The 25442-nt window shown below is 45.7% G+C and overlaps 1 protein-coding gene across 1 annotated transcript in view; it reads left to right on the top strand.

Annotated features, from left to right (window-relative positions):
• Positions 1 to 4244: 4244 nt before the first annotated feature.
• Med27 (mediator complex subunit 27) overlaps positions 4245 to 25442 on the top strand; it is a 169262-nt gene continuing 148064 nt past the window's right edge. Inside the window, exons 1-2 of the mRNA XM_055600641.1 lie at positions 4245 to 4480; positions 6969 to 7113. Coding sequence (XP_055456616.1) covers positions 4278 to 4480; positions 6969 to 7113 — 348 coding nt within the window. The 5' untranslated portion in view covers positions 4245 to 4277. The remainder of the gene's footprint in view (positions 4481 to 6968; positions 7114 to 25442) is intronic.

Raw genomic sequence — 25442 nt, 5'->3', positions numbered from 1 at the left:
TTTTGTTTATTTTTATTTTATGTCTGTGTTTTATGTGTGCACATCAGGTGTGTGCCATGAAGGATGGAAGAGGTTGTTGGATCCTCTGAAATTTGAATTATGGTTGGCTGTGAGCTGTCATGTGGGTGCTGGGAACCAAACCTGGGTCCTCTGCATGGGCAGCCAGTGCTCTGAACAGCGCAGACATCTCTCCAGTCCCCAGAATTTATCTTTAAGCTTTCAGAACCAGTGGATTAAACCGGAGCTGGTGCAGGCAGACTGAGGTGAAGCTGGGAATCCTTAGGCAGGTGGGGATGGAGGATGGAGGAGTTACACACAACACTACTCTGTCAGCATAACCTGGCAGAATTGCTTTTTTTTTTTTAACCTCTGGACTGTGTTTTTACTTTTCCTGCTCCTAAAAATCATGAAGTCACTTAACACAACAGACAGTGACATCATTTTAAGCTGACAGTTGTAAAGAAAAAAATATTAGAAAGAATCTTCCTGTGGCAAGACTGCTGACATGCTTATCTTTCTCCCTCCAAATAAGTATATCCCTGTTTCCTTTCTCAGATAGACATGGTGGTGGTCTTTTTCACTTCTGTGTAGATATATCCCCCCAAATGAAGGTGTCTTCTATAATGACAATATGATGAACAATGTTGCAGGATTTTTGATCCCATTGTGAACCCCCAAACTGTGAACTGTAAAACCCTGTTTTTTGTTTGGTGTAGTTGAGCCCTATCACACACCTTTAATCCAAGAACTTTCTGTACACAGGATTTAATAAAGTTAACCCTAGGTCAAGAGGCGGAGCCAGAAACCAGCTGACAGGGATTAAAGACTAGGTGGGACTTTGAATTGAGGGTATTTAAGACAGTGTGGAGAAGAAAAAGGAGCTTTTAGCTCAAGTTCTGGCTTTAGCTTCTGCTCCTCAGTCCCCTGCCTTTTTAGGCTTTCAGCTAGAAAGCCTTTGCGGCCTTAGGTTTTTTGGCCTTTTCTCCTGGGCTGAGAGTTGAGCTAGTGAGCCTTTAGTTTTTGTTTGTTTGTTTGTTTGTTTTGTTTTTTCCATTGGGACCTAAGCTGAGAAGGAAGGTCAGCCTGGTGTTTTCTCTGCCTCTCTGAGCTAGCAGGTTTTCATCCCAGCATTTGGCTCCTGAGTCTTTATTGGGTAAAATAGAACAGTTGGGATTTTCATTTTTATCCACAACAACAGAACATCACAAAATTATCATGGACAAAATGCTCACAATTAATTCACAGGCTTTACTCAGATTCTATCAGCTGCATCAATTGGATGGGCAAAGGGAAAGCACTGCACTTGATAGTCAGGTCCTGAAAGCAACTATGGCCTTTATTTAGCAATTCTTCACCTTTATTTAGCTCTTGTTAACACAATAATATTATTCTTTTAAAAACTTTAACAAGTAGATTATTCTGTTGCATGTCTTTCAATTGAGATTGGTTTTCAATTTGTGTTCTCATTAAAGTCAAGGTTTGCATTCTGGGTGGGGATAGAGGGGGAGCAGGAACAGAACAGAAGTCTCCTTGTCTCTTCAGTCTACCGTATCAGGAAGTAGGCAGTGTTTCCTGGTAATTCTTGACCTAGGGTTAACTTTATTAAATCTCGTGTACAGAAAGCTCTTCGATTAAAAGGTGTGTGCTAGGGCTGGGTGACCCACACCAGAATCACCTAGTTTATAATAAACAGAAAGTTCTTGGATTAAAGGTGTGTGGGACCACACCAAAGAAACAGGGTTTTACAGTTCACAGTTTTGGGGTTCACAATGAGATCAAATATCCTGCAACAGGTAATGCTGATCTTGACCTCTTGGATAAGCTGCTGTCTGTGAAGTCTAGCCTATTTTCTCCCCATTAAAAATGTATTATTATTATTATTATTAGCACATTATTATTATTGTGTGTGATGTGTGTGTGTAGATCAGAGGGCAACATGTGGGAATTGGTTCTTCTTTTCTACCATTTGTGGCCTGGGGCTTGAATTCAGGTTGCTTTTACCTTCTAAGCAATCTTTTAGAGTACTAAGTTTAAAAATATGTTCTCAGATATTTCTTTAAAGTTTCAAATTATTTATTAATTTACTTAAAAATGTATATGTGTGTTTTGCTTGCATGAATGTGTGTGAATCGGGGTGTGCTGGATGCCCAGGGATATCAGACCGGCTGGAACTGGAGTTATGCATGCTTGTGAGTCACGGGGTGGGTGCCAGGAGCCAAACCCAGGTCCTTTTCACTAGCAACACTGCTAAGCCATCTCTCCAGGTCTGGTTCTGTGGCATTCACTCTGTTTGCAGTGCTCTCTAAGCACTCCATTTACACTGCTCTCTAAGAGTCCCCATCCTCCATCCACAGAGACTTCTCCAAGTTCCTTTTCTTTAATGTTCCTGAGACAGGAGGCCAAACTCTTCTTATTATGTTAAATGTGTTCTTATTTCATATTATTTTATGTGTACAGGTGTTTTGCTTACCTGTATGTTTGTGCACCGCATGTGTGCTGTGACCTTGAAGACCATAAGAGGGCAACAGATCCCTTGGGACTAGAGTTAAAGCTGACTGAGCTGCCATGGCACACTGGGAACCAAATCCATGTCCTTTGCAAGAGCAGCCACTGCACTTAACCACTAAGCCATCTTTCAGGCCCCAAAACATGTTTTTTGTTTTTAAATAGTACTCACTCATGCTGTAGCCTGTGCTGAGTTTGAAGTCTTTCCATTTCCTCTTAAGCGCTTGGATTACAGGTGTGTATCATCATGCTTCACCAATAGAGTGATTAATGAATCTACAGACATTACTCAGATATCATCTGATTAGCATGTGTCGGAATTTCCCACCTTCCTTCAGGAAAAAAAAAAAGGTAATATTAAAGTTAAGAATCTCAAGGAGAAAAGACCAAATCTATGGTTGTCCAGTTAAGGCAAGCTGCTTTTTGGGGTGCACCTGATGAGGCTGGCCAGCTGGCTGTCTCACACTAAGTCGGGATTTGAGAGAGCAGCCCCTTGAGGTCCTTTTAAAAGAAGAGATATGGTGATCACAGGGCAAGAGAGTTGGCTGTTATACTTTGTTAGGAAGATACAATGAAAAGGAAGGAACAAGGCTAAGGATGTTCATTGTGTGAATGTGGTCATAAGATTAATGTAGATTGAAGAAACATGTTTTGCAGTTTACATTAGATCTGGAAAAACATAAATTTATCCTAAATTACATACAGAAGCCTTAACTTGTAAGGACTTAACACAGAACAAACAGGAACTTATTCTTTAGTTATTGCAAGGATTTAACACATAAACAGGTATTTATTCTTTAACTACAAACAGAAACTTTAGCCTGCACAGGACAAACAGGAACTTATTAACTGCAAACAGAACCCTTAACCTGCAACATAATTTTTTTGCTGTTTTGGTCTCACATTAGTTTGCAAGGTATATTTGTTCCTGTTTTGGTCTCATAGTATATACACATTTCTATCATCTATAAATACATTTTGCTTCTATGTTGGTGGACACCTGACTTCTTCCACACTTGAGTATTGTGAATGATGTTACTATGAATATGGAAGCACAAACATCTCATTTAGGCCCTATTTTCATTTCTTTTGGGCATATGCCATTATTATTATTATTATTATTATTATTATTATTATCATTACTTTACTTTTTTGGACATAGGGTTTCATGTAGGCCAACTCTTGTTTTCTCCTTCCTATTAGGTTTCTTAGAGAAAACTGCTTTGAGACTATGTAGAATATCTTGCTTTTTTTTTTTTTTTAAACATCAATTGATTCGTATCAGAATCAGTTATTCTGGCTGCCAAGTGGAAGTTTCCTAGAATCAGTCCGTCTTCATTTATGTGTTGACATTTTGCTCTCCTTGTACCCTATCAAATCATATTCAGTAATAAATCTCAGATCCAAAAAAAAAAAAAAAGAGTTCTTCTTTATTTGTGAATAAAGACTAATTTTATTTATGTACTCTGGGGACATCTTATTGTTCTGAGGAACACTTCCCTATGTGACTGTCCATATTTTTGGGATACGCGGTGAACATCTGTTTCTTCTTTGTCATTCACCATCAAGCAAAAGGCAAGGGTAACCTGACTTCTCCCGATAAGAGATCACACTCCCTGGCCAACCCTCCCATTTTGTCAGACTGGCGCTGTTTTCTAAGGTGTACGAAATCGCTCGCTGCAAACTACACATCCCCGAAGTCTCCCATGACGACGTCATCAGAAAGCGCCGCGCGCCGCTCAGGCTGCGGGCTCCCGAAAGCCGGCTGCAACATGGCGGATGTGCTGAGCGTTGGGGTGAACCTGGAGGCCTTTTCGCAGGCCATCAGTGCCATCCAGGCGCTACGCTCCAGCGTGAGTAGAGTGTTCGACTGCCTTAAGGATGGCATGCGCAACAAGGAGACACTGGAGGGCCGCGAGAAGGCCTTCATCGCTCACTTCCAGGACAACCTGCACTCGGTTAACCGGGACCTCAAGTAGGTACTGGCTGAAGGGATCGGGTCGAGGCCCCTCCTGGCACCTATCCCGCCGGTATCCCACGCCAGTCTTCCCAGTCATGGGCCACGCTCCTTTGTCCTCAGTCCGCTGTCATTTTCGTTCGTCCCTGGGTCCCTGCCAACCCCTCAGGGACACCTTGTCCCCCGTTCCATTACCTAGTATTCGTTCTGTTGGCCATTTAGTCCAGATTGAACTTCTGTGGGCGTCGGTCCCGTTGTAGTGTTCGTTTTCTGACGAGGAGACGAACTGTTCTCAGGAACTTCCATTTCGCTGATCTTTCCAAGTTTCTTCCCTTGAGCTCCATCACATTTGGCCAGACTACCGTTTAAACGCTGTCCCAGGCCCAACTGCGTACCTCTCGATCCGATTAGCTCCAATTCCCGTCCTCACAGCCTAAAATTCATCAATTCCACCTCACATCACTCTCAGACACTACCTCCACTACCTTTGGCCTCTTTCCATTTCCTCTCCAAAGCCACCTGCTCAGCATTGCACGTCACCATCCATTTGTTCAGCTCTTTCTCAACAAAGACCTAATTTCACGTCTGTTAACTAGGCTAATGTATCCCCAACATTTTTTTTTTTTTTTTTTTTTTTTTTAGGAGGAAGGATTTGTTTAGGTTCACAGTTTCAGAGGACTCAGTCCACTACAATGGGAAAGACATTTACATGTAGCTTAACACTTAATAATTTCTTAATATGTGGTCCCAGGGATTACATATTTCTCTTTTATTCTTATAAGACTCCTTCTTTGACTTCATTAGAGTGTTAAAAATTAGCTGAGAGGACGTTTATCAGATGCCTGGTAAGTAGAAAGCACTTTGCTTTTTGAGACATGGTTTCTCTGCCTAACAGCCTTGGCTGTCCTGGAACTCTAAATTTGTAGACCAGGGTGACTCAGAGATGCCCCTGCCCATACCTCATGAGTGCTGGGATTAAAGGCATGCACCACCACACCCAGTTTAGTAGACACTTATTGTTTGCCTGAGCTTGTATTCTCTTCCTCTCTTAGAAGGTTAGCTTTAAGGACCTTGGCCTTTTAGTTCTGAAAATGACCTTAATAGGAACAGCATTTGGTGAGTTGGTCCTTAGAATGTCTGGACAGGTTAGGGCTCCTCTCTTCCATTTCATTTTTCTCCACAGTTCCAGTGCAGGGCCTTGCACGTGTCAGACAAGTTCTTCACTACTGGGCTAATCCCCCATAACGCCTTGCACCTCTCAGTTTGGTCCAGTAGGAAGGAGGAGGAGGTGGTAGTGAAATAATGTAATGTGTATCTTTCCCAGTTTCCACACTCCTCCTTAAATTACACATGTACACAGTTTTGGTGTCAGCTTGAGGGTGACATGCTTCCCTGACTTCCATTGAGCCCACCCTGGCTTTTTTTTTTTTTTTTTTTTTCCTCCCAAGACAGGATTTCTCTGTGTAACATTGTCCTGGAACTCTCTTTGTAGACCGTGATGGCCTCAAACTCACAGAGCTCCACCTGCTGCTGGGATTACAGGAGTGTGCTACCATGCCCAATTCTCTGTTGGCTTTCTAATGGGATGCTGTAGTCCTTTTTTACTTTAGAAACTTAAGCAGTGTTAATACTACGTTGACTTATTGTATGTATAGTAGTGCCAAGAAGAAGGTGATTGAGGATTCCAAATTGAATGCAGCATGGGAGTGGTTCAAAGAGCCTTGTTGGCAGCTGGGGACTGGCTCCTCAGAATCTGCTCTTGGAGTGTGTGGTTTCACTGTTGGCTCACTTTCCCAAGCTTCTCTCTAGTTTTCCTGCTAGACTGAATTGTATTTGTTTGACACAGCCCCCTCTATAGTGTCTTCCCTTTCCATTTGTTTATTTTATTTCTTTTTTTGTTTTGCTAAGCTTTGCCATCTGTGAAGCACAAATCTATCCCAATGTGAAATGATAAATAATCATGATTTATTCAGGTACTTGTCGCTCTGCCAAATGGAGTGATCTGCACGTGGGTCCGAAAATCCTGAATGAGAGGCAGTGTTAGAGCACACTGCAAGATTTCAGGCGTCTCCTGCTGTGGATGAATCCGAGTTGTTAAAGCCTAATTTTTATGAAACGAGTGGTGTCTTTGTGCCCTTAGATTTGTTTTCCCTCTGGAATGGCATGAGACAGCTATATTGTTCTGTTTTGTTTGTCTCACTTTGTAGCCCTGGTTGGCCTAGAATTCTCTATTTAGACCAGGGTGGCCTCAGATTCAGACTGATCCACTTACATATTCCTCCTCAATGCTGGCATTAAAGGCATAGGCCACCATGATTGGTTTTGACAAGTATGTTTGAAATTACAACTCCCACTTAGGCATTTTCTTTTTTGCCCCTAGTCTTTTTTTACCTTTCTGAAATTCTTCTTAAGAGACTCTGATGGTGTCAGAAGCCTTGAGCAGTGTGCTTGGCTTTGCTAGAATAAAGTGGACTCAGGTTTATGTAGCTTCTCTCTTTACTTTTAGTGAACTGGAACGCCTGAGCAACTTGGTAGGCAAGCCGTCCGAGAACCACCCTCTTCACAACAGTGGCCTGTTAAGCCTGGATCCCGTGCAGGACAAAACTCCACTCTACAGCCAACTTCTGCAAGCATACAAATGGTCCAACAAGGTAAGGGGTGCTGCAAATGGATCGGATGGAGCAAAGCGCAGTGCTTCTCCCAGAAATGTAGAGCACAAGAGCAAGGTTGTTTGTTTGTTTGTTTGTTTGTTTGTTTTTCATCTGCATGGGCTATAGAGTTGGAATTTTAGGGTTCCTGTTAGTGATATGGAATTCTAGATCAGGTATACTTAGCCTGGAGATTGGGTGTGGAGATGAGCTTATAGAGCCCTGGGTGTTGCATGCAGTGTGCTGTGGTGTGTGTAGTTATGCCTGAGGAAGGTACATCTCCTAGCTTCCCTTAGATTACCAGGAGGTTCTGACTCCTCAGGTTTAAAGGCTGGGGATGGAAAGGTTTGGCACGCCCATTGTTTATGGTCTTGTATTGTATTTTCTGTCATGGTGGAAGGATATCTGGAGAGTGCTATGGATTAGATAATGCTTCACTTTCTCCTAAACCTATGTGCTACAGAGTATGACTTTTGTGGTGTCAATGAGTGGGCGGGTCCATGGTGTAGCCCTCAGGAAAGCGGAAAAAGGAGAACTGAGCAATAGTCTAACAGGAACCATTGGGTTTATAAACCTGGAAACAGTTTGTTTACCTAAGAGTTCATTTTGTCTGTCTGCTGTGTGTTGCATGTTTTCCTGCTGATGGGAAACTGACTCATGCTATAGAAGCCCATGCTGTCAGCCTTTCTCAGTAGCTCCTGAGGCCTGTTCTTGATTGTGACCTGCCATGTTCCTCCAGATCCACCCTGTCCTTTACCTCTTGGGTCTTGGTGGCAGATGAGCTGTGATCATTTTTCTGGTGTGTGATTATTTTTTTCTTTGAATTTCTGTGGTGGGCTTATTTTACTATTCTTTGTTTGAAGTGAGTTGGAGATTCAGAAAGACGGTTGTCATTGGGGACTAAAAGGACTTGGATCTGAATAAATTGATTTGGCCTTTTAGACCTTCCCCCAAACTCTGTGGTGCCAGGTGTAGAAACCCATCCTGGAGTTAGAGTTGGTCAATACAACGGTCAGGGAACTCCTTAGTTTGAGGGTCAGTGTGTGTATACTATATCTGTCACTCAGGTCTTCTCAGGGCTTGCTTGCTTTTGCTCTGAGACTCTCCTGGTGGGAGAAAGCATAGCCTAAGAACTGCAGGTTTGTGCATCCTTATGCCTAGAACCCTCTCAGTGACCTGTGTGGTAGGTGTTCTTAGAGAGGTTAATAGGATCCACCTCTTAACCAATCATCACCATGCTGAGGACAAAACCGCTAGCCAATGAAATTTGGAGGGATGTGACAAATTCTTTTTACCTACCCAACCAGAGCAGAAGGCATCAGGCGGAAACAGTGCCTGCTGCAGTTGCTGAGGCGAGGGGCCCTTGTGGAAGCTTCTGGTTTTCCTGGGGGTGTGCCTGGATCTGATCATGAGTTTGCCTGCTGAGTGGGCAGAAGCTGGTCAGCAGCTGCACGGCTGGACTCTGTTTGGACTTCCAGAAAAATCCTGTGTTTGGATGAGAAGTCCTGTTGTTGTGTCACATGGGTAGAGAAGCCCAAGTGGTGAGAGCTTTTTAGTAGAAAGCTTAGACAGGGACTGTTCAGGAAATGACTGTTCTTACACTGAAGTGAAGGCAGTTTACATTTGAACAAAGCTGCTTTCATAATTTAAGGAAATCAGATTGTTTGGCTATGGAAACAGGAGTCCCTCGCTCTTGCCTTTGTCCCAAGGAGGGAAAGAAATTGTATTAAGGAAAATGAATATGTGTCCTCAGAGATGCTATAGGTTAAAATATTCACGGAAGTGTATCAGTGTTGGGGAACTTTGGAAGTTTTAGGCATGCCCATGACATGTGATGGCGTGCTTCTAAAGCCATAGTGTTCTCTTACTAGTCACCTGTGTCTCCAGCAGAAGAATTCAGCCTCCTGTGTTAGAGACAAGCAGATTGAAGCCCAATGAACTGATCTTGTCATAGTTCCTAGCTGTACTGCAGTTTGAGGGTTGGTGTGTGTGGGTGTTTGTTTTGTTTTTGTTTTTCTTCTGAAACTTGATGGTCCAGTTTTGCTTAAGTTTTCAACTTTAGAAAACATTTCTCCCCTTTGGCCACATCTTAGGAATTCATGTGGTATTTTGTTCATACTCTCTCTCTTTTTAACTCATTTAGTCTGCATGCATTTCCATGGTTTATCAAAAGGCAGGGGGAGACAAATACATGGTATGTAGGTCTACAGACATTTGTTATTTCCAGGGTAGACATTACTAATCAGCTGTTGCATTCTTTCCTGCTAAGGCTGTTTGTGGCTTGGCTCTGTATCGTACAAATGTTCTATGGCAAGGCAGCACCCGCCAGGCACTTCAGAGGAGGGCTGCAGGAGCCCTTATCTCTGTAGCAGGACTTGACGTCTAATGTGGCTGTTACTTATTTCTGCCACACTGTGCTCAGGGAGAGACTTAGGATCGTGAGATCCATAAAACCAGAAAGAGAAGACAAAAGCCAGGGTGAGGGTACTTAGGCACATTTCTTCAATAAACTCAAGAAATAGCCTCGAGGAAGAAGCCAGTATTCTCATTTCCAGCTGTTGACATGCAAGAGGCCAATCATTAATTATGTGTTTTTCTTGCTTCAGTAAATGAAAAGAGATTTTAATTGCTAAAAGATTCACCATTCATCATTTTATCCAAGGAATTTAAACAGTGTGCTCAGTAATGTGTGATGGGGAGTTGGGTATCTTGCACATGTCAGCTTTCTGTGCCCATGCTGAGAATGGAAGGACACGGGGAAAGACTTTGACACCACCCATTATGTGGAGGACTTTGTGCTGTTGGCCATAGAAAGGTCTCATGCGTGTCTAATGACTACTTATTTTCTTTGGGGGAGTTTTCCTAATTTTTGTAAAGTCAGTTGGAGTATTAATTACATGGTAGTTGGCATAATTGTTAGAATAACACATTCAAAGATTAACCTAATGAAATGGTGTCAAATTGCTGTGAGCAGCACTTTCTCTATGCTGATTCGGGGAAAGAGCTGAGCTCCTGACTCTGATGCACGTATAGAGATAATTGTTCTGCAAAAGGGTGACAAGATCTCTCGATTTGGGCAGAAAATAATTGGCATCAACGCTGTCCCTGCTGTAAAGTAGTCAGTGTAGACTTTATGTCACTTGTTATGCTCAGACATGAGAGAGACTGAACTTATCCTGAAGGTCCCTTTCTGAGGATTCCGGCCTCCTGTCACCAGGCTTTTAATTTCAGGCATTGACAGTTTTCACTTGTTTGTGGCAAAGAGCTGGTTTATGTAAAGCCCTCTGTGGTCTCAGTGGGAGTTTGATCTCAGCATCTCCTGTGCTTGAGTTAGGAGGTTCACAGAAGCTGAAGTCCCTCACCTAAAAGGATGCTGTATTTGCATATAACTAAATAAATCGCCTTCTCCTTTGTGTGTGTGTGTGTGTGTGTGTGTATGGACACAAACTTGTGGAAGCCAGAGGCTGACCCTGGGGGTCTTCTTTAGTTGCTCTCCATCTTGTTTTTGAGTTGGGGTCTCTCACTGATTCTACAGCTTGGATCTGTTGTTTTGATAGAACACTAACCAGAGACAGCATAGGGCAGGAAAGGCTTTATTCTGCTTACCACTTCAGTCACCACCATCATTGAGGAAAGCTGGGACAGAATTTGAAGGTAGGCCTGTTTACTGTTCCACACAGCAGTAGCTCTGACCAAGGAACTCACTTCACGGCCAGTTGGAGTACAGCAGGAACCATGGAGGATGTTGCTGACTGGCTGCCTCTCAGCCTGGCTTGTACTCACCTGGCTAGTACTCAGGACCGTCCACCTAGGGCTTGTACCACCCATAGTACACCAGGCCTTCCTATGCAACAGTTTCTGCAAGCATTAAAGGCCAACAAGGAAACAAACCAAGAAGAAAAACTTGGTTTAGCTTGACTTAGTCAGTGCTGGTTCAAACGTCTAGAGAGTCTGACAGTAGAATAGTGTGTTGTAAGCATATTTAAACACAGTACAATTTGAAAAAGTTTCCTGCTATAATACAATCCCTGGGGTACTAGGAAGTGTAATTACATCTAAACTCAACTCACAGTACATGTGACCATCAAGACGGTTCTATAGTTTAAGGACCTGGTGTGGTCTCAGGCTTTGGTCTGGTCTGGCTCTACAGATTGCAAAGGTCACTAGGTCATTAGCAACATCCACTCTCAGCCCTTTGGGTAGAAAACAGGTAGTTATTTCCTCCTTTGAGGAGCCAACCATGAATGATTACCATTCCTGGTTTCCCTGCTGATCTGTGGGTGCAAAGGCCTTTGTGCTCCCAATACTCCTTCCCACATCAATTAACAATCAAGACAGTCCCCTATGGACCTACCCATAAAACAGTTTGGTCTGGGAATTTGTCTCTTGACACTCCATTAAAGATGACTCTAAGCTGTGCCAGTTGACTCTTAGGTTAACTAAGACACACACGGTCCAAACAGATCCTTGTGCTTGCATGGCAAATACTCTACTGACCGAGCCATCTTCCCACACTACCTAGCAACAATTCCTTGCCACCAGGCCTGGCCCTGACCATTTTCTGTGCATATCTGACACATGTTTATGGGCACAAGTTTGCATAGGTGATGAAGGGAAAGAAGTTACTTAAGTATTTGTCACTGTGGGATCTGGTACTGTTCTGGGAAAGGTGCCAGGTGCCATTCTCACAGGTGCTTTCTCCCCCCTGGTGCTCATAGTGCCTACTCTCCCACAGCGAACATGCTGGCAGAGTGGGCTGACTGCTAGTGACTACTCTTGTCAGCCTCAGCCCTGACAACTCCCCTTTCCTGGGAGGCATGACTAAAAGACTGAAGAGTAACACCACCAAAGAGGAAGCCCCGACAGCAAAGCAGCCTGCTGGTACTCCTCTGCCCTGAGGCTTGGAATTCAGATGCCGCGTGCTCTCTGGATGTAGGTACTAGAGTCAGGCTGCCTGGGTTCTGATCCAGCTCTCCACCCAGTGCCTTGGCTGAGTGAGGAACATCTTCCCTACTGGGGGTGTCCTGACTGAAATGAGGCTAGGACTACGGTTTGTATCCTAGTGTTGGTGAAGTAGAGATGTCTGTAGAATGTCTCTCTTGACTGTTGGTGCTAATGTAGCTCAGCAATTGATTGTCATCTTCATCTGCCAAAATAAAAATAAAAGCTTTCTGTAGCTAACTGACCATAGTAAGTGTTGAGTGAACAGTGGCTGTGTTGAACACATGGTAGTGTGTGCAGGCATGTGCAGCTGTGGTGTGTACTTGCAACACTGCTGTATACTTACGGGTGTCAGCTCCAGGTCTGAGCTCCTGGGCTCCCGTCACATCCCAGTACCCGAGAGCATGAGACTAACCTTCCTGGTTTTCTCTTTAACTCACTAAGTTGGGCATATTTCAGAGAGGTGACTAGGAAGCCTGAGCATAAAGTAGGGCTGCTGGTACCACATTCACAAACAGGATGAGGAGAGACTCCCAGGATGCTCTGACCTCCCTGTGCTTGCTTCTACTCTGTCACCAGGCCTCCCACCTTTAACACTGGTATTGTCTCTGGAAGTTCTTCAGAGTGCCTGAGAAGGATAGCAAGCCCTCACACATGAGTGCACGTTAGTATGGGAGTCAGTTCTTTCCCTGTAAAACCTGGGTTGTGGGGTAAGGGATTCTAGTTTGGCAAAGGATTGGGAATTATGAAGCATGCCAGCAAGGAGAGTTTCCTCAGAAGCAGCCACAGGGAGGAATGGGGCAGCCACAGAGGAGAGCCCAGTCAAGTAGACTTGAGTGTTCAAACCATAGAGGATTCCTCTCACCTGGAGGTTCAGGAAGATGTCTGTCTCAAAATTTAGAGTTGTGACCGCTTCTAGGGTCCTCTGCTGCAGGGGACGCCCTGGGCCAACCTATTGCTTTAGGAACAGGTTTGAACACAAAGGCTGATTTGGAAGGAAGCATTTGGATTATGCCCAGTTTGTCACTGGCATTCATGACCTGGTGAGTTGTGTGTCCCCTAGGCAGCTGCTGGTTCAGAGCTGTCACCAGGGTAAGAGTAGCCCATCTGCGGTGGCTGCTGGGAGCGGTCACACGGCTCTTTTGCCATCTAATGCTGATAGTCTTTCCTTGGCTGACTGAAACGTTGGGCTAGATATACTCCGAGGGTCTTTTCTGCTTTTCCTGAAAAGGTCCAGTGGTGTTATTGCTGCGTGCTTGTGGATAGGTAAGAAAAGCCTCCTGGAGACTGGAGAGGATCTCTTGTGCTCTTCTCTTGTTCGGGAAGCTTCTAAAGCACTGAGCTGCCGTCCATGCTCCAAGCATCTGACTGTGGCAAGGCAGCAAGGCAGAGCAAGGCAATGCTTGAGGGTTCAGTGGAAAATTACTTCATGAAGCTTTTTCTGTGCCTTGGCTCTCTCAATGCCTGTATAAATGCTAATGAGAGTCAGGCGATACCCCGTAATGTAAATAGTTTCTTGCCCAAGGGTTCATGCCAGTCTGCATCTGAATGTTCTGATTAGTTGTAGTTTGTGAAAATGGTCACCTTATTGTTGCTGGGATCACTCTTGGGACTTCTGGTTTCTGGGACTCAGCTGGTCTCTCCGTGGCTAGCTCCAGCCTTGTCATAGGCCTGGGGCTTTCTTCCACTCACCCTGCCCCACACTTTTGTTTTTGTAGTACTGGGCATGGAACCTGGGGTATTACACATGCTGTGCAAGCACTCTGACCTGAGCTGCACCCCTAGCTCAGCTAGCCTTTTCTGGACTGATTAAGTGTGCATGGCTTACATGTAGGTCCAGAACCTTTTGTAGATTATAACTAGAGACTCAAAAGGGCATATTCTTTTCCAGACCTGTCCTGCTATTTTTCCTAAGCCATGCTACAGTGGATGGGAAGAAAGCATGTCATTGCACAGACAGGGAGTTGGGGCCATCTCATGTTATCTTGTCTCTTCCTGATGGGCAGGCTGGAGAACGGCCACGAGATCAGTGCTGCTTCTCATCGCTCTCTCTGGGCCACCCGGTCATCAGCCCACCACATCTACCTGTCCCCAGCCTAGATGTCTCCTGAGATCCCTCCTGTTTATCTCAGTGCTCACAAGAAAGGCACTTGTCCTTGGCACCTGTAAATCTCACAGACAAGCCATCCAGGTGCAAAGTCTTGCCCCAGTGCCAGCCCTGCTCCTCCTGGTGGCCAGGCCCTGTGTCACCTATGACTGCTGGCCAAGCCTTCACAAGTGTCCCTCGTGAAAACAAGTACAGCTCCCTTACTGGTGTGCAGAGCATTCCAGCAGCAGTGGCATGAAGCTGAGTCTGTTACCCAGCCTCAGTTTCTGTGAAATGGCACTGGCGGTCCTGCCTGTTAGAGTTGCTGTGGTGGTGACTTGTGGTGTGTCTGCTTTCATCTGTGGTCTCCAGGTGGGCCTGTCGGTGTGGCCTGGCACACACTACTTCTCCAACGCTCTCCTCAGTCCTTCCTGTCTTCTGCCCCTCCTGCAGAAGCAAACAAAAGGTTTTATTATGGGCCATTTCAAATAGACACAGAAATAAGAATTACTTAACTCTTGCCATAGTTAGCTTCAGTTGACAAGTTGACATACCTGGAAGGGAAGAGGGAACTTTAATTGAAAATTGCCTTCATCAGATTGGGCTGTGGGCATGTCTGTGGAGCTATTTTTCCCCTTGTTTTTGTATTAATAATTGATGTAGGAGCGCTTAGCTCACTGTGGGTGGTACCATTCCTAGGCAAGGTAGGCTTGGGCTGTGTATGAAAGATAGTTGAACCTGGGCATGGTGGCTCATACCTTTAATCCTGGCACTTGGAAGGCAGAGGCAGGTAGATCTCTGTGTTTGAGGTCACAAACAAACAAGCAAACAAACAACAACAACAAAAACCAAAGCAAGTTCCAGGACAGCCAGGGTGACATTGAGAAACTCTGTCTTGAAAAAAACAAAAAGAAAGGTAGTTGAGCAGGCCAGAGGGAGCAAGCCAGGAAGCAGCCTTTCTTTATGATTCTGCTTCAAGCTTCTGCCTTGAGTTCCTGCCCTGCTTCCCTAGATGATGGAATAAACCCTTTCTTTTCCACAGTGCTTTTAGTCGGTGTTTTAGCATAGCAGCAAAAAAGCAAGCTAGAATATTCTGTATACCTAATTTGATATTTCAGAACAGTTCTCAGTCCTGTTTCAGTCGTCCCTCCCTGAGTGCTCTTTTTGGTGAAGAGGTAGGGCCTTTGCCTTCTGAGCGCGTGTACTATCCCCCAGCAGGACTGGAGCGTTTTAAAACAAGACCAGACACAGTGTCCTTTAGTGTGTACATTCTTCAGCGTCCAGCTCTGGTTTCCTGCTTGTCTGCTCCTCTTTGCCAATTTGATCTTATAAAATGAATTGCAGTCTCCCAGGGGCCGCTGCACATGGTCTTTCACCATCTCATTTCTTCCTGTGGAAAGTCTTAGTCACTTATGGCTCATCTTGCTATTCCTTCTCTGAAAACCTGCTGTGAATCCAGTTAGATGTCCCCCTTTTGTCCCTTTTATCCCACCTGCTTGCCCCACGAGACAAAGCCTGGTTCTGCTGTGGGCAGTTCCTGAAGCCAGTAGGGCCTTAGTGTGCTTTCTAACAGTGGACACAAGACTATCTCCGAGAATGGTTCTCATCTCTGTCCAGTCTGCTGTGTAGATTTCCAGTGTCTCCACCTCAGGGCAGGGCTCACAGTGGCATTTCAAAGCAGTTACTGCTGCTGGCTCCCTCTCTGTGTGTTTGAACCAAGTTCAGCTTAAGCCCACCCTCCTCTCTCCCCTTTAGACTGTGTCTTTCCCTCACCTTGACCTTTTGTGGATTTCCTTGTGCTCATTAGAGAAGGACTGGGAGAAGGAGTAGATGTGGGAGCAAGCCCTTCTCCACCTCTCTCCCGGCCATCCCCTGCTCCCCTGGGCTTCTGGAGGCTGGGGTTAGGATTCTGCCAGGTTGGGGAGGTAAAGCACGTCTATGTTGCCTCCTGCTTGCTGCATCGTCCTTTGGCTCTGGGACTTACACTGGGCCTTTCTTCCAGTGTGGCAGTTCCCTGCTGCAGTCACTCATTTGTTTGGGAGGCGCTGGTCACTGCAGTTCCCGGGGCTTGGGGAGGCTTACTGCTGGGGTCATTTCCTGCTGGCCAGTGCTGGGCTGGGCTTCTTGCTGACTTGGCAGTGAGTGGAACGTCCTGATCTCTTGGCCTTTTTCTGCCAAACCATAACGTCTGTTGTCTCCCCCGTTCTTAAACTTGGTTGTGTAGCCAGTTGTTCCAGCTCTGTGAACTGGAGGTGCTTTCTTGGATGTCCAGCATTGTTTGTTGCCCTCTAAGGAAGCTGGAGCCATGTCTGTGTTGTGCTGCCCACCAGCCCTCTGCCTGCGGTGCTTTGGCTTTGTGTGTGCACCCTTCCCTCCTGTCCCATAAAGGCCAAGCAGAGAAAGTCTTATCTGTCGTCCCTTGGCCTTCATGTGGCTGCACTGAGCACACTGTATCAAGGGATATCCAGTTGTGCTCCCTTTTCTCCAGGCTTGGAACTGTGGGGCCCCTTTGTGTACCTGGCATCTGATAGACACTCGGGAACTGGAGTCTGCTGTGTTCTCAAGAAAATTCAGGGGCTGTTCCTCCTCAGCTGAGCGTGAGACCTCAAGGGCCCAGCAATTTTACAGAGAGTAACTTGTCCCTGGCCATGTAGCTGTTCCTTAGTGAGGCTGGCAGGGAATAGTTTTGACACTTGAAAGAGCTGAGTTGTTTCTCCGCTGCTGAGGCCCTTTTCCTGTCCGTAAGGTGGGAGCAATGGTCCAGATACATGACAAAGCTTAGGGAATCATCAGTGACAGTTGTGATTCTTTGACAGCCAGCCACAGGCCCAGCCCAGGCTTGAGCGTAGCCAGGATTGCCTTGACTGTCATGGGCAGAGAGCCACAGGCCCCTCTTCACTAGAGAGGCAGCAACCCTCTCTTGTGGTGAGCTTTGGACACATTAGGTTGAGGGTCTTAGCAAGTAAGTGACCTTCATGCTGGGACTCTCATGGAAGAGGACAGGACAGTCCAGTGCCTCAGCTAACCTCCAAACATAAAAAGGGGGCACCAGTGAATGGCTGTACCCAGAAGTGCACAACCATTGTGTACTTATCTTCCTTTTCAACAAGAATCAGAGTATTCTGAGGTGATGAACTGCCAGGCCCTCTGCTCTCTATTCATGCCTGCCTGTGTGTTCTAGGTTAGAGAGTGACATTGTGTTATTTGCTGTTTTCAGTCAGTAAGTAGGCTTCTCAAGAATTGGTCATCTGTCAGCGGTTGCCACGCCCAGCCACCTGGAATCTTCTGCGCTCAGCTCTCTCCAATGCTTGTCTACTGTTAGCATCAGTATGCTGAGAGCATGTAGGCTTGCCTGTGTTCTAAGTGTCTGTGTGAGAAAGTGGCTGCACTTGTAAGGTAGTAAGTCATAATTATTTCCTAATTGAGGGCAGAGCTCTCTTTGCTAGGACTTAGCCAACCTGCCCATTGCAGACGGATTGCGCACTACGATGTGGGTGCCTGCTTTGTGGGCACTGCTCTCAACATGGTGAATGGAGGCGATAAATACCCACCTGGGGCTCTGCTGTCTAACCTAGCGAAGGGCTGGCCCACATCCCCTGGTTTTAACCAGGATTTTGGCCCCACTGCGAGTCTCTCTTTACACCTTTGACTTGGCATACTGTCCCCTATTGTCACAGAGGGATGTAACTTAGAGAGGAAAGCTGAACAGTGTTTGAACACAAAGGCGGTTTTGTCTTGCTGTCTGGGTATCTTACATAGTAGCTTGTTCTTACAGCTCACTGCATTTTAATTCTCCCTCTGCATAATATAGTCGCAACTCTCTGGTGCTGTCCGTTGTACTGGCTTAATTGGTCCTTGGCAGAGTTTGCCCTTACCCTGTTCCAGACCAAAGCAGTGCTTGTTTTAAGGAGTTCTCATTGATTTCAAGAGAGCACTAAATGTCTTACGTCTGTGTCCAGAGGGAGACATAGTCACACGATCAACTTTAGGATGCTGTTATGGTTGCTTTTCATCTCTGTGACCAAGCACCTGAGAAAGACAACTTAAGGGTGAGTTTATTCAGCTCTCAGTTTGGGTATAATCACCATGGTGAAGAGGGCAGCAGCAGTGGTGAGGGAGCTGCTCACATCGTAGCTGCAGTCGAGGAAGCAGGGAGAGGTGGAGGTGAGCGCTGGATCCCAGCCTATGGGGTGGTACCCCACATTCCAAGTGGGTCCCTGGAAAAGCCCTCACAGATACTAGTGAGTCAACACCTGGTCAGGTTGACAGTGAGGGTAAACCAGCACACATACCAGCTTTTTTGCACCGTAAGCCTTAAACCTGGGCGAGTTGTTCTGTTTTTATCTTAACTTCCCACATTTTTGTGACATGGGCTGGTGGCACCATAGCAGATAGTGCTATACACCCCTCTATCCCTGTACATAGCTCCAAGTCTGCATGGGAGGCCTTCCAAGAGCCTAGTGAAACTGAGTCCTATAGTGGAATGCCCGCACCACCCTAAGGAAGGGCTTGCCGCGCCCATGGCTACTTTTCTTGTACTGGGAGGTGGTGCAGCCGGACTAGTGTGGAGTCTGGTTCTGTGGTAAATTCATGGGTAGGAGATATGTTTCTTTGTAGTAGATCTGAGAAACTTCAGCTTATGCTTTTTTTTTTTCCTCTCTCTCTTTCCTTGTTAACCCAAGAGCTTTTCCTTTTGCCTTGAAGCCTTTACATCTTTGGCATGTCTGAATCACCAGCATCACTGATCTTATGTTTTGTTCTGTTATTAAGTAATAGTACAACAGTCACCAAGATGGCTGCTAAGCTGTTCATGGGCAGGTAACATATACATTGAGGACACTGGGTCAGAGGGATGCTTTCCATCCTGAGGGGAGTGGCCAAGATTTTACCAGTTGTGTATTAAGTATGTTTCTATTGCTGTAACAAAACACCATGACCTAGGCAACTTCTGAAAGAAAGCATTTAATTTGACTTACGGTTTTAGGGGGTTAAAGTCAATGATGGCAGAACCACCTGACAGCTTACATCTTGATCTGCAAGCAGGAAGCAGAGACAGCACACTGGGAATGGTGGGAGTCTTTGAGGCCTCATAGCCTACCTCCAGTGACACCTCCTCTAACAAGGCTATACCTCCTAATTCTCCCCAGATAGTTCCACCTGCTGGGAACCAAGTACTCAAACATATGAGCTTATGGGGCCCTTCTCATTCACACCACTACAACCATTTTACTGAGAATAGCATGTACCTTAAATCTTAGGACGTATTTATTTCTGGAATTTTCTATTTAACGTTTCCAGCTACTGCTGATTGTGGATAACTGAGACTATGGAAAGCCAAGCTGTAGTTGTGGCATGACTCTATTTTCATCTGAGTCTGTTTGGATCTCCTTCAGATGCTGGGAGTCCTGAAGAGTAGTTTTACTCATGTGTACATTGGCCTTCAGTCCCATTTCCAAAACCCCACCTAGGGTCTCCATTTGCCTAACTGCCCACTTGGCTCTCCATCCAGTCATCTAGTCATGGGAGGTTTGTTTGCCTCATTGTTTGTGTTGTGTGTACGTGTGCACTGTGTTTGTGTTCTTGTATGTGGACATGTGTGCCCCTGTGTGGAGCCAGAGGACAACCTTGGGTGTTGCTTTTCGCACTGTCTACTTTTTTTGGGCAGGTTGTCCCACTGGCTGGCCAGTAAGCTCCTCTCCAGCATCCTCTCCAGCACTGGGATTACAAGCACGTGCCACCGTTCCTGGTGTTTACAATATGAATTCTAGGCATGAAACAGGTTCTCATGCTTGCAAAGCAAACACTCTGCCCGGACTTCCCATCTAAATTTCATTTTGTAATTCATCCTGTTTTCCTGAATTGAATGTATCAATTCAAGCCAGTATGTCATCCATAACTTCAGTGATCGGCTGGAATCACCTGTGCTTTCAGAGTCTCCAGTGAACAGGAAGCAGTTAGGCGACCATCAAAAGATTTTGTGTGATGAGGGTGGGGGGCATTTTCCTGTACTGGGTAATTTCACTGTCTTCAGACACAAAGTAGGTCTGAAAACACTTCTTTTGAAGGAGGGAATGCACTTAGCACTGGATAGGCACGTTGTAGACGCTTAGCAGAGCTCAGTTTTCTTTTGCTGCCCTGAGCTCCTTTCCCTGTGCCACATTCCTTAGGTGACCCTCAGTTACTTTTCTATTGCTGTGATAAAATACCATGACCAAGACAATTTATAGGAGGGAGGATTTATTTGGGGCTTTCAGAGGGTGATGGTCCAGGGTGGTGGTGTGAAGTCATGGCAGCAGGTAGCTAGAGCAGCAGCTGAGAGCTTGCATCTAAAATTGCAAACAGGAAACAGAGACGGCTAATTTAGAATGGCCCATGTCTTTTGAAACTCTAAAGCCTGCCATCACGACAAACTTGTAGCAAGGCCACATCTCCTAACCCTCCTCAAGCAGCCAGCAGCTGGGTAACAGGTATTAAAATGCCTGGGATTTATGGGGAACATCTCAATTCAAGCCACCACAGTGGGGTAACAAAATTTAAAAAGAAAAAAAAAAAAAGCAACCTAAAAAGCCAACAGTGGGTTGTGGCAGTCACCACTTTGCCTCTTGCTTAAATAGAGCAGCTGTGTTGATTCTAATTGTTTGGGTGCACTCAGACATCGAGGCTGTATTGTGTTTTCACATCCTCAGACAGAATAACCACATTATCCTGCTGGCAGTTCACAGGGATCCTTGGCCACAGCATTGTGCTCAGTCACCTCTGCTGCTGAAGCTGGAATGTAGTAATTTCCTAGCTAGATGTCTTGTGGGAGATGTTGCCTTTCCTGTTATGACCTCTCCAAGCAGAGGAGCATCTTTCTCAGTCACTTAACTGTAGTAGGCATGTCTTGCTTTCCAGGAACAGTGTCAAAGCCTTGGGTGTATCTCTGGGAGGCAGAAGCTTCTCTGGTATGTCTCCCCTTCGATTTGGTCCTAGAGGAACATTGACAGTACCTGCAGTTTGCTGTGGCCTGCAGGGTGCTTCCCAGAGAGCCTCAGATAGCACAGGAAACATTTGCTGCCATGAGCAAGCCTTTGCCACTTACCAGCAATCGTACCAGCCTCGCTGATTTTCTTGGCTGCTCCACACAGCACCAGAATGGTCTTTCAGAACACTAGTTTGGTCCTGCAGCTCTGCCAAGATTGGCTAAGGACTTCTTGTGCTCTGACAGTCCTGGGCTGGCTCCACAGTGCCCCAGTTTGGCACCCGGGAACCCTGAGGTACCCATAAGCCCCTTGATGTCCCATGCTCTGCCTCACTGGACGCCACCTTCTTTTTTGCTTGACTCATGGTTCCTCTTGTGTGTTTGTTTAGAGTTATACACTGGGAGAGTTCTGACCCCATAAGCTGGGATGAGATACCTCTCCATGAGCTTCTGTCACCGGCGCTTTCTGTCATTATGACCTGACTCAGTTGAGCTCTAGGTACCGGACCAGGACCATGCCACCCTGTTCATACTTATATATCTTGTATCTGCCAAGGTTCATCAGAAGAAAACAAACCAACAAAGACAACTTAGCTAAGAAAGTGGCATTATCATACCAACAGTTTTTGAGAGATGGAGATGGGGAGCATAGTGGGGGTCCCCATTTGCTGGTGGGTTGGGTTCTCTAATATAGCTGTAGGAGATCTGTCTTTGGTTTATGTATTCTACTCAGGGTGAGGCTTGCTGAAGGAGAATGCATATTAAGTTTTTTTTTTTTTTTTAAACTAGTTTGGGGATAGAAACAGAAGGTCAATTGTCTTGATTATTTTTGAGGCAGATAGGAAAAGGACAGGATAAAGTGAAAGTTAGAGAGATGTCTCCTGGCACTATGCAACTGGGAAGCATGGGACTGCTCATCATCTTTTCCAACCTGGGAGACGTGTCCACATGGGACTAAAGCATTGGCCTCGGGCCCAGGCTACCTGGGTTCACACATCTTCACTGGTTTGTGACCTTGGACAACTTCCTCTCTGCTGGTGTATAAACTGGGGCTCAGGACAGTCTCCACCTTAGGGTTGTTTTGAGCCCAGAGCTTATGATTAAGTTAGGGTCGCAGGAGAGTAGTCGACGTGCCAGGAGCTGGTGCTAAGTGTGTATATCACCGTGTACAGTGACTAGCATATTATGCTTAATTATCAGGCTGTTCAAACCACAACAGTGTAACTTACAGCTGTGACAGACCAGGCCTAGGGAATAGCTTAGTCAATAAAGGGTTTGCATTCCAGGCATGAAGACCTCAATTAGGTTTCCCCAGAACGCTATTAAAAAAAAAAAAAAAAGGCAAGCGTGGGTACAGCCATGTAATCTCAGTGATGGGGAGGCAGAAACAGGAAGATTCCTGAGACTTGCTGCCGAGCCAGCCTGGTCTGCTTGGTGAGGCTCAGGTTAGTGAGAGATCCCATCTTAAAACAAACAAGGTGAATGGTACCTGAGGAATGACACCCTGAATTGTCCTTTGGCCTTCATAGGCACCACCCCCCCGACCATGACAAATCAATTTAATTTGCAAACTACTATCAGCATAACCATAAAAAGAAAAATCTTACACCCCAAATCTGTACGTGTAGACACGGTTCCTGTTCTATCAATGCATCCCATTGGGTTCCAACTGGGCTGCTAAGACCCTGCTACAGCCAAGGGCAGGGACAACAGATTTGCACTACAGTCAGATAACCTGGTGTTTTTGGCGACCTGACTTCCTCTCTCTATTACACCACTGTTTCCAAAATTGAGGCTTATCCCATGTCCCTCAAGCTTCACTCAGGCTCCTTTGCATCCACCAATTGCTTTTCCTCTAAAACACTCCTTAATGCTACAGGAATGGCTGTCATTTAGTTGATGGACATGACCACAATATCAAGAGCTGTCAGGAAAGGTGACACTTCAGGATACTTTTCTCCGGGAAAAAAGAAGGAGTTCTTCAAAATGCTGATAGTGGAATCTTGAGCATTACGTGATTGGCAGGGTGTATGATGCTCAGGAGGCCCTGAGTGAAGGCTCTGTAGAAGCTGAAAGCTTGTCCCAAAGGCTCCACAGAGGCATGGCCCTCTGGGGATGGGCCAGTACCCCCAGGGTGTGTAGTGACTTTCTCTATGTATTCTCCTGGCTGGTATCAAAAAGACCTTCTTGAGCTGAAAGTAGTGCATTCTGGCCTCATGGCAGGGACCTGACCACTCCTCATCCATGCATATACTTATACCAATCAGGTCTTGTAAAAAATAAGTGGAAATCAATGTTTTAACTACTTCTGTTAATGTTTTTCTACCATGAAAATGGACTTCCTGTCCAGTTCCTCAGGCTGCCTGGCAAGGCCATCAAGTTCAACCCTGGACCTGGGCAGGCTGTGTGGCCTTGAGTGTCAGTTTCCACTGCTTTAAGTCAGGCCATCGAGGCTCTTATTGGGTGTCGTGATGATTCCAGGGGCTGATGGGGGTAAAGAATGATTGTGCTAGCTCCTAGCAGCTAAGGAGTTGTGTTCCTGAATGGCCTGTAACAGTGCTGACCTGTTTTACCTACAGCAGGAGGAAGGAGTTGGAAGTTATGTGTTCTGGGAACAATATGCAGCACACAGGTGCCCGGGCTGGGTTAGGCAAAGTATGTTAATGGCTGCCTTCCCAAAGATTGATTTCCACCCGTCATGTGCAAATGGCTGTGGGTGTGCAGGCTGTAATGGATCTTGTGTTTAAGGCTTCCGTTGTTGCAGCTCAGTAGAGCCCTCCCTGGGCCCGCCCCTCAGATTGCCTCTGAGGTTTCAGAGGTACTGCATCTCTCCATACCATCAGCTGTCAGCGCTGATTTGGTGACTGAGACACAGCCTCAGAACCATTGGCAGATTGGCCTTAGGAGATGCTGGGCACTGGAGCTTGCTAGCACAATTTGTACTTTGATTAATTTATTTAATCTAACTATCTTGTATCAACCTGCAAGGATAATTATGCACAAATTACTGTTTAAACTGGAAGCATGTCTCCCTTCCTGAGCCCCATGCTGGTCCACAGCTCTTCACTTCTTTGCGAGGAGAATGTTTCCTAGTCTCTTGTCCTGACATAACAGACTGTCCGAAGTAAGTACTCTAGTTTCAGTTAAAAGCTTTTGGGAGAGGCAGAGCGCTGGTTTGGATTCTGATCCCGTTTGTCACATATCGCTGGCAGAGAACTGGCCCTTTTATCTTTGCCTGTGAGTTCAATTCCATTTTCTCTCAGCAGTAAGATTTTGTAGCTGGCTGCTGCTGCTGCTTCAGTCTTTGAGCCAAGTGGGATTTTCAGAATGGGGCTAGAGCAGATTCCTAAATTCTTTGTGGGCATGGAGAGGGGTTGTGAGTAGCACTCGTGTGTGTGTGTGTGTGTGTGTGTGTGTGTGTGTGTACATGTGTGTCACACTCACAAAGTTGGTTTTGTTTTACTTACTGTTACTGCTGATTCTACGTTAAGGCAGACTGTTCTTTTCTGTGCTGCTGTGAAACTACCAGAGAAAGCAATACACTGTCAGATAATTCTCAGACCCTATGATGGTGGGAGACCTTGCAATGTCAGGCTTTGGGAATAGTGAATTATGATGTGTTGATGATGGGGTTGACTATACAGTCTTAGCTTTCCAAGAAGTTGTACTGAAGCTGTGAAGCTGTGGATATTTTTGCTGTTCTTCAGTGACCTTCATGTGAACTCCCAGATTACAGCAAAAAAGAGCAATGAGCCTTGCTTTGGTGAAGTAGGGAAGTAGGGAGAGGAGACTAGTGTCGTCCCTCCACCCCACTTGAGAACATGAAAAAGATGGATAGTGCTTGCTACTGTATTTTCATATGTGATTTTGAAATGAACACATTCAGTGTGTTTGGTTTAGTAGAAGGTTTTTTTCTTTTTAACATTTCTGTGCAAGACTTTCAATTTGGGCTGGAGAGATGGCTCAGAGGTTAAGAGCACTGGTTGCTCTTCTAGAGGTCCTGAGTTCAATTCCCAGCAACCACATGGTGGCTCACAACCATGTATAATGGGATTTGGTGCCCTCTCTGGTACCAGGTGTGCATGCAGTGTACATGCAGACAGAACACTGTATACATAATAATTAAATCTTTTAAAAAGGAGAGTTTCAATTCCTGATGTTAAAAAATATTGTTGGGACTCGAGAGATGACTCAGCAATCAAGAGCACTTGCTTCTGTCCAGTGGATCCAAGTTCAGTGCTCAGCACTCATAACAAGAGGCTCACAGCAGCCTCAGACTCCAGCCTGTTTCCTGACTCCATCTGACTGCTTCCTCTTCTGGCCTCTATGTCCCCCCCCCCCCCC

Source organism: Psammomys obesus, unplaced genomic scaffold, assembly GCF_907164565.1.
Source record: "Psammomys obesus unplaced genomic scaffold, mPsaObe1.curated_primary_1811, whole genome shotgun sequence".
NCBI classification, from domain to species: Eukaryota; Metazoa; Chordata; class Mammalia; order Rodentia; family Muridae; genus Psammomys; species Psammomys obesus.
The sequence above is the reverse complement of the archived record's forward strand: the minus strand, read 5'-3'. Positions and strand labels throughout refer to the sequence as shown.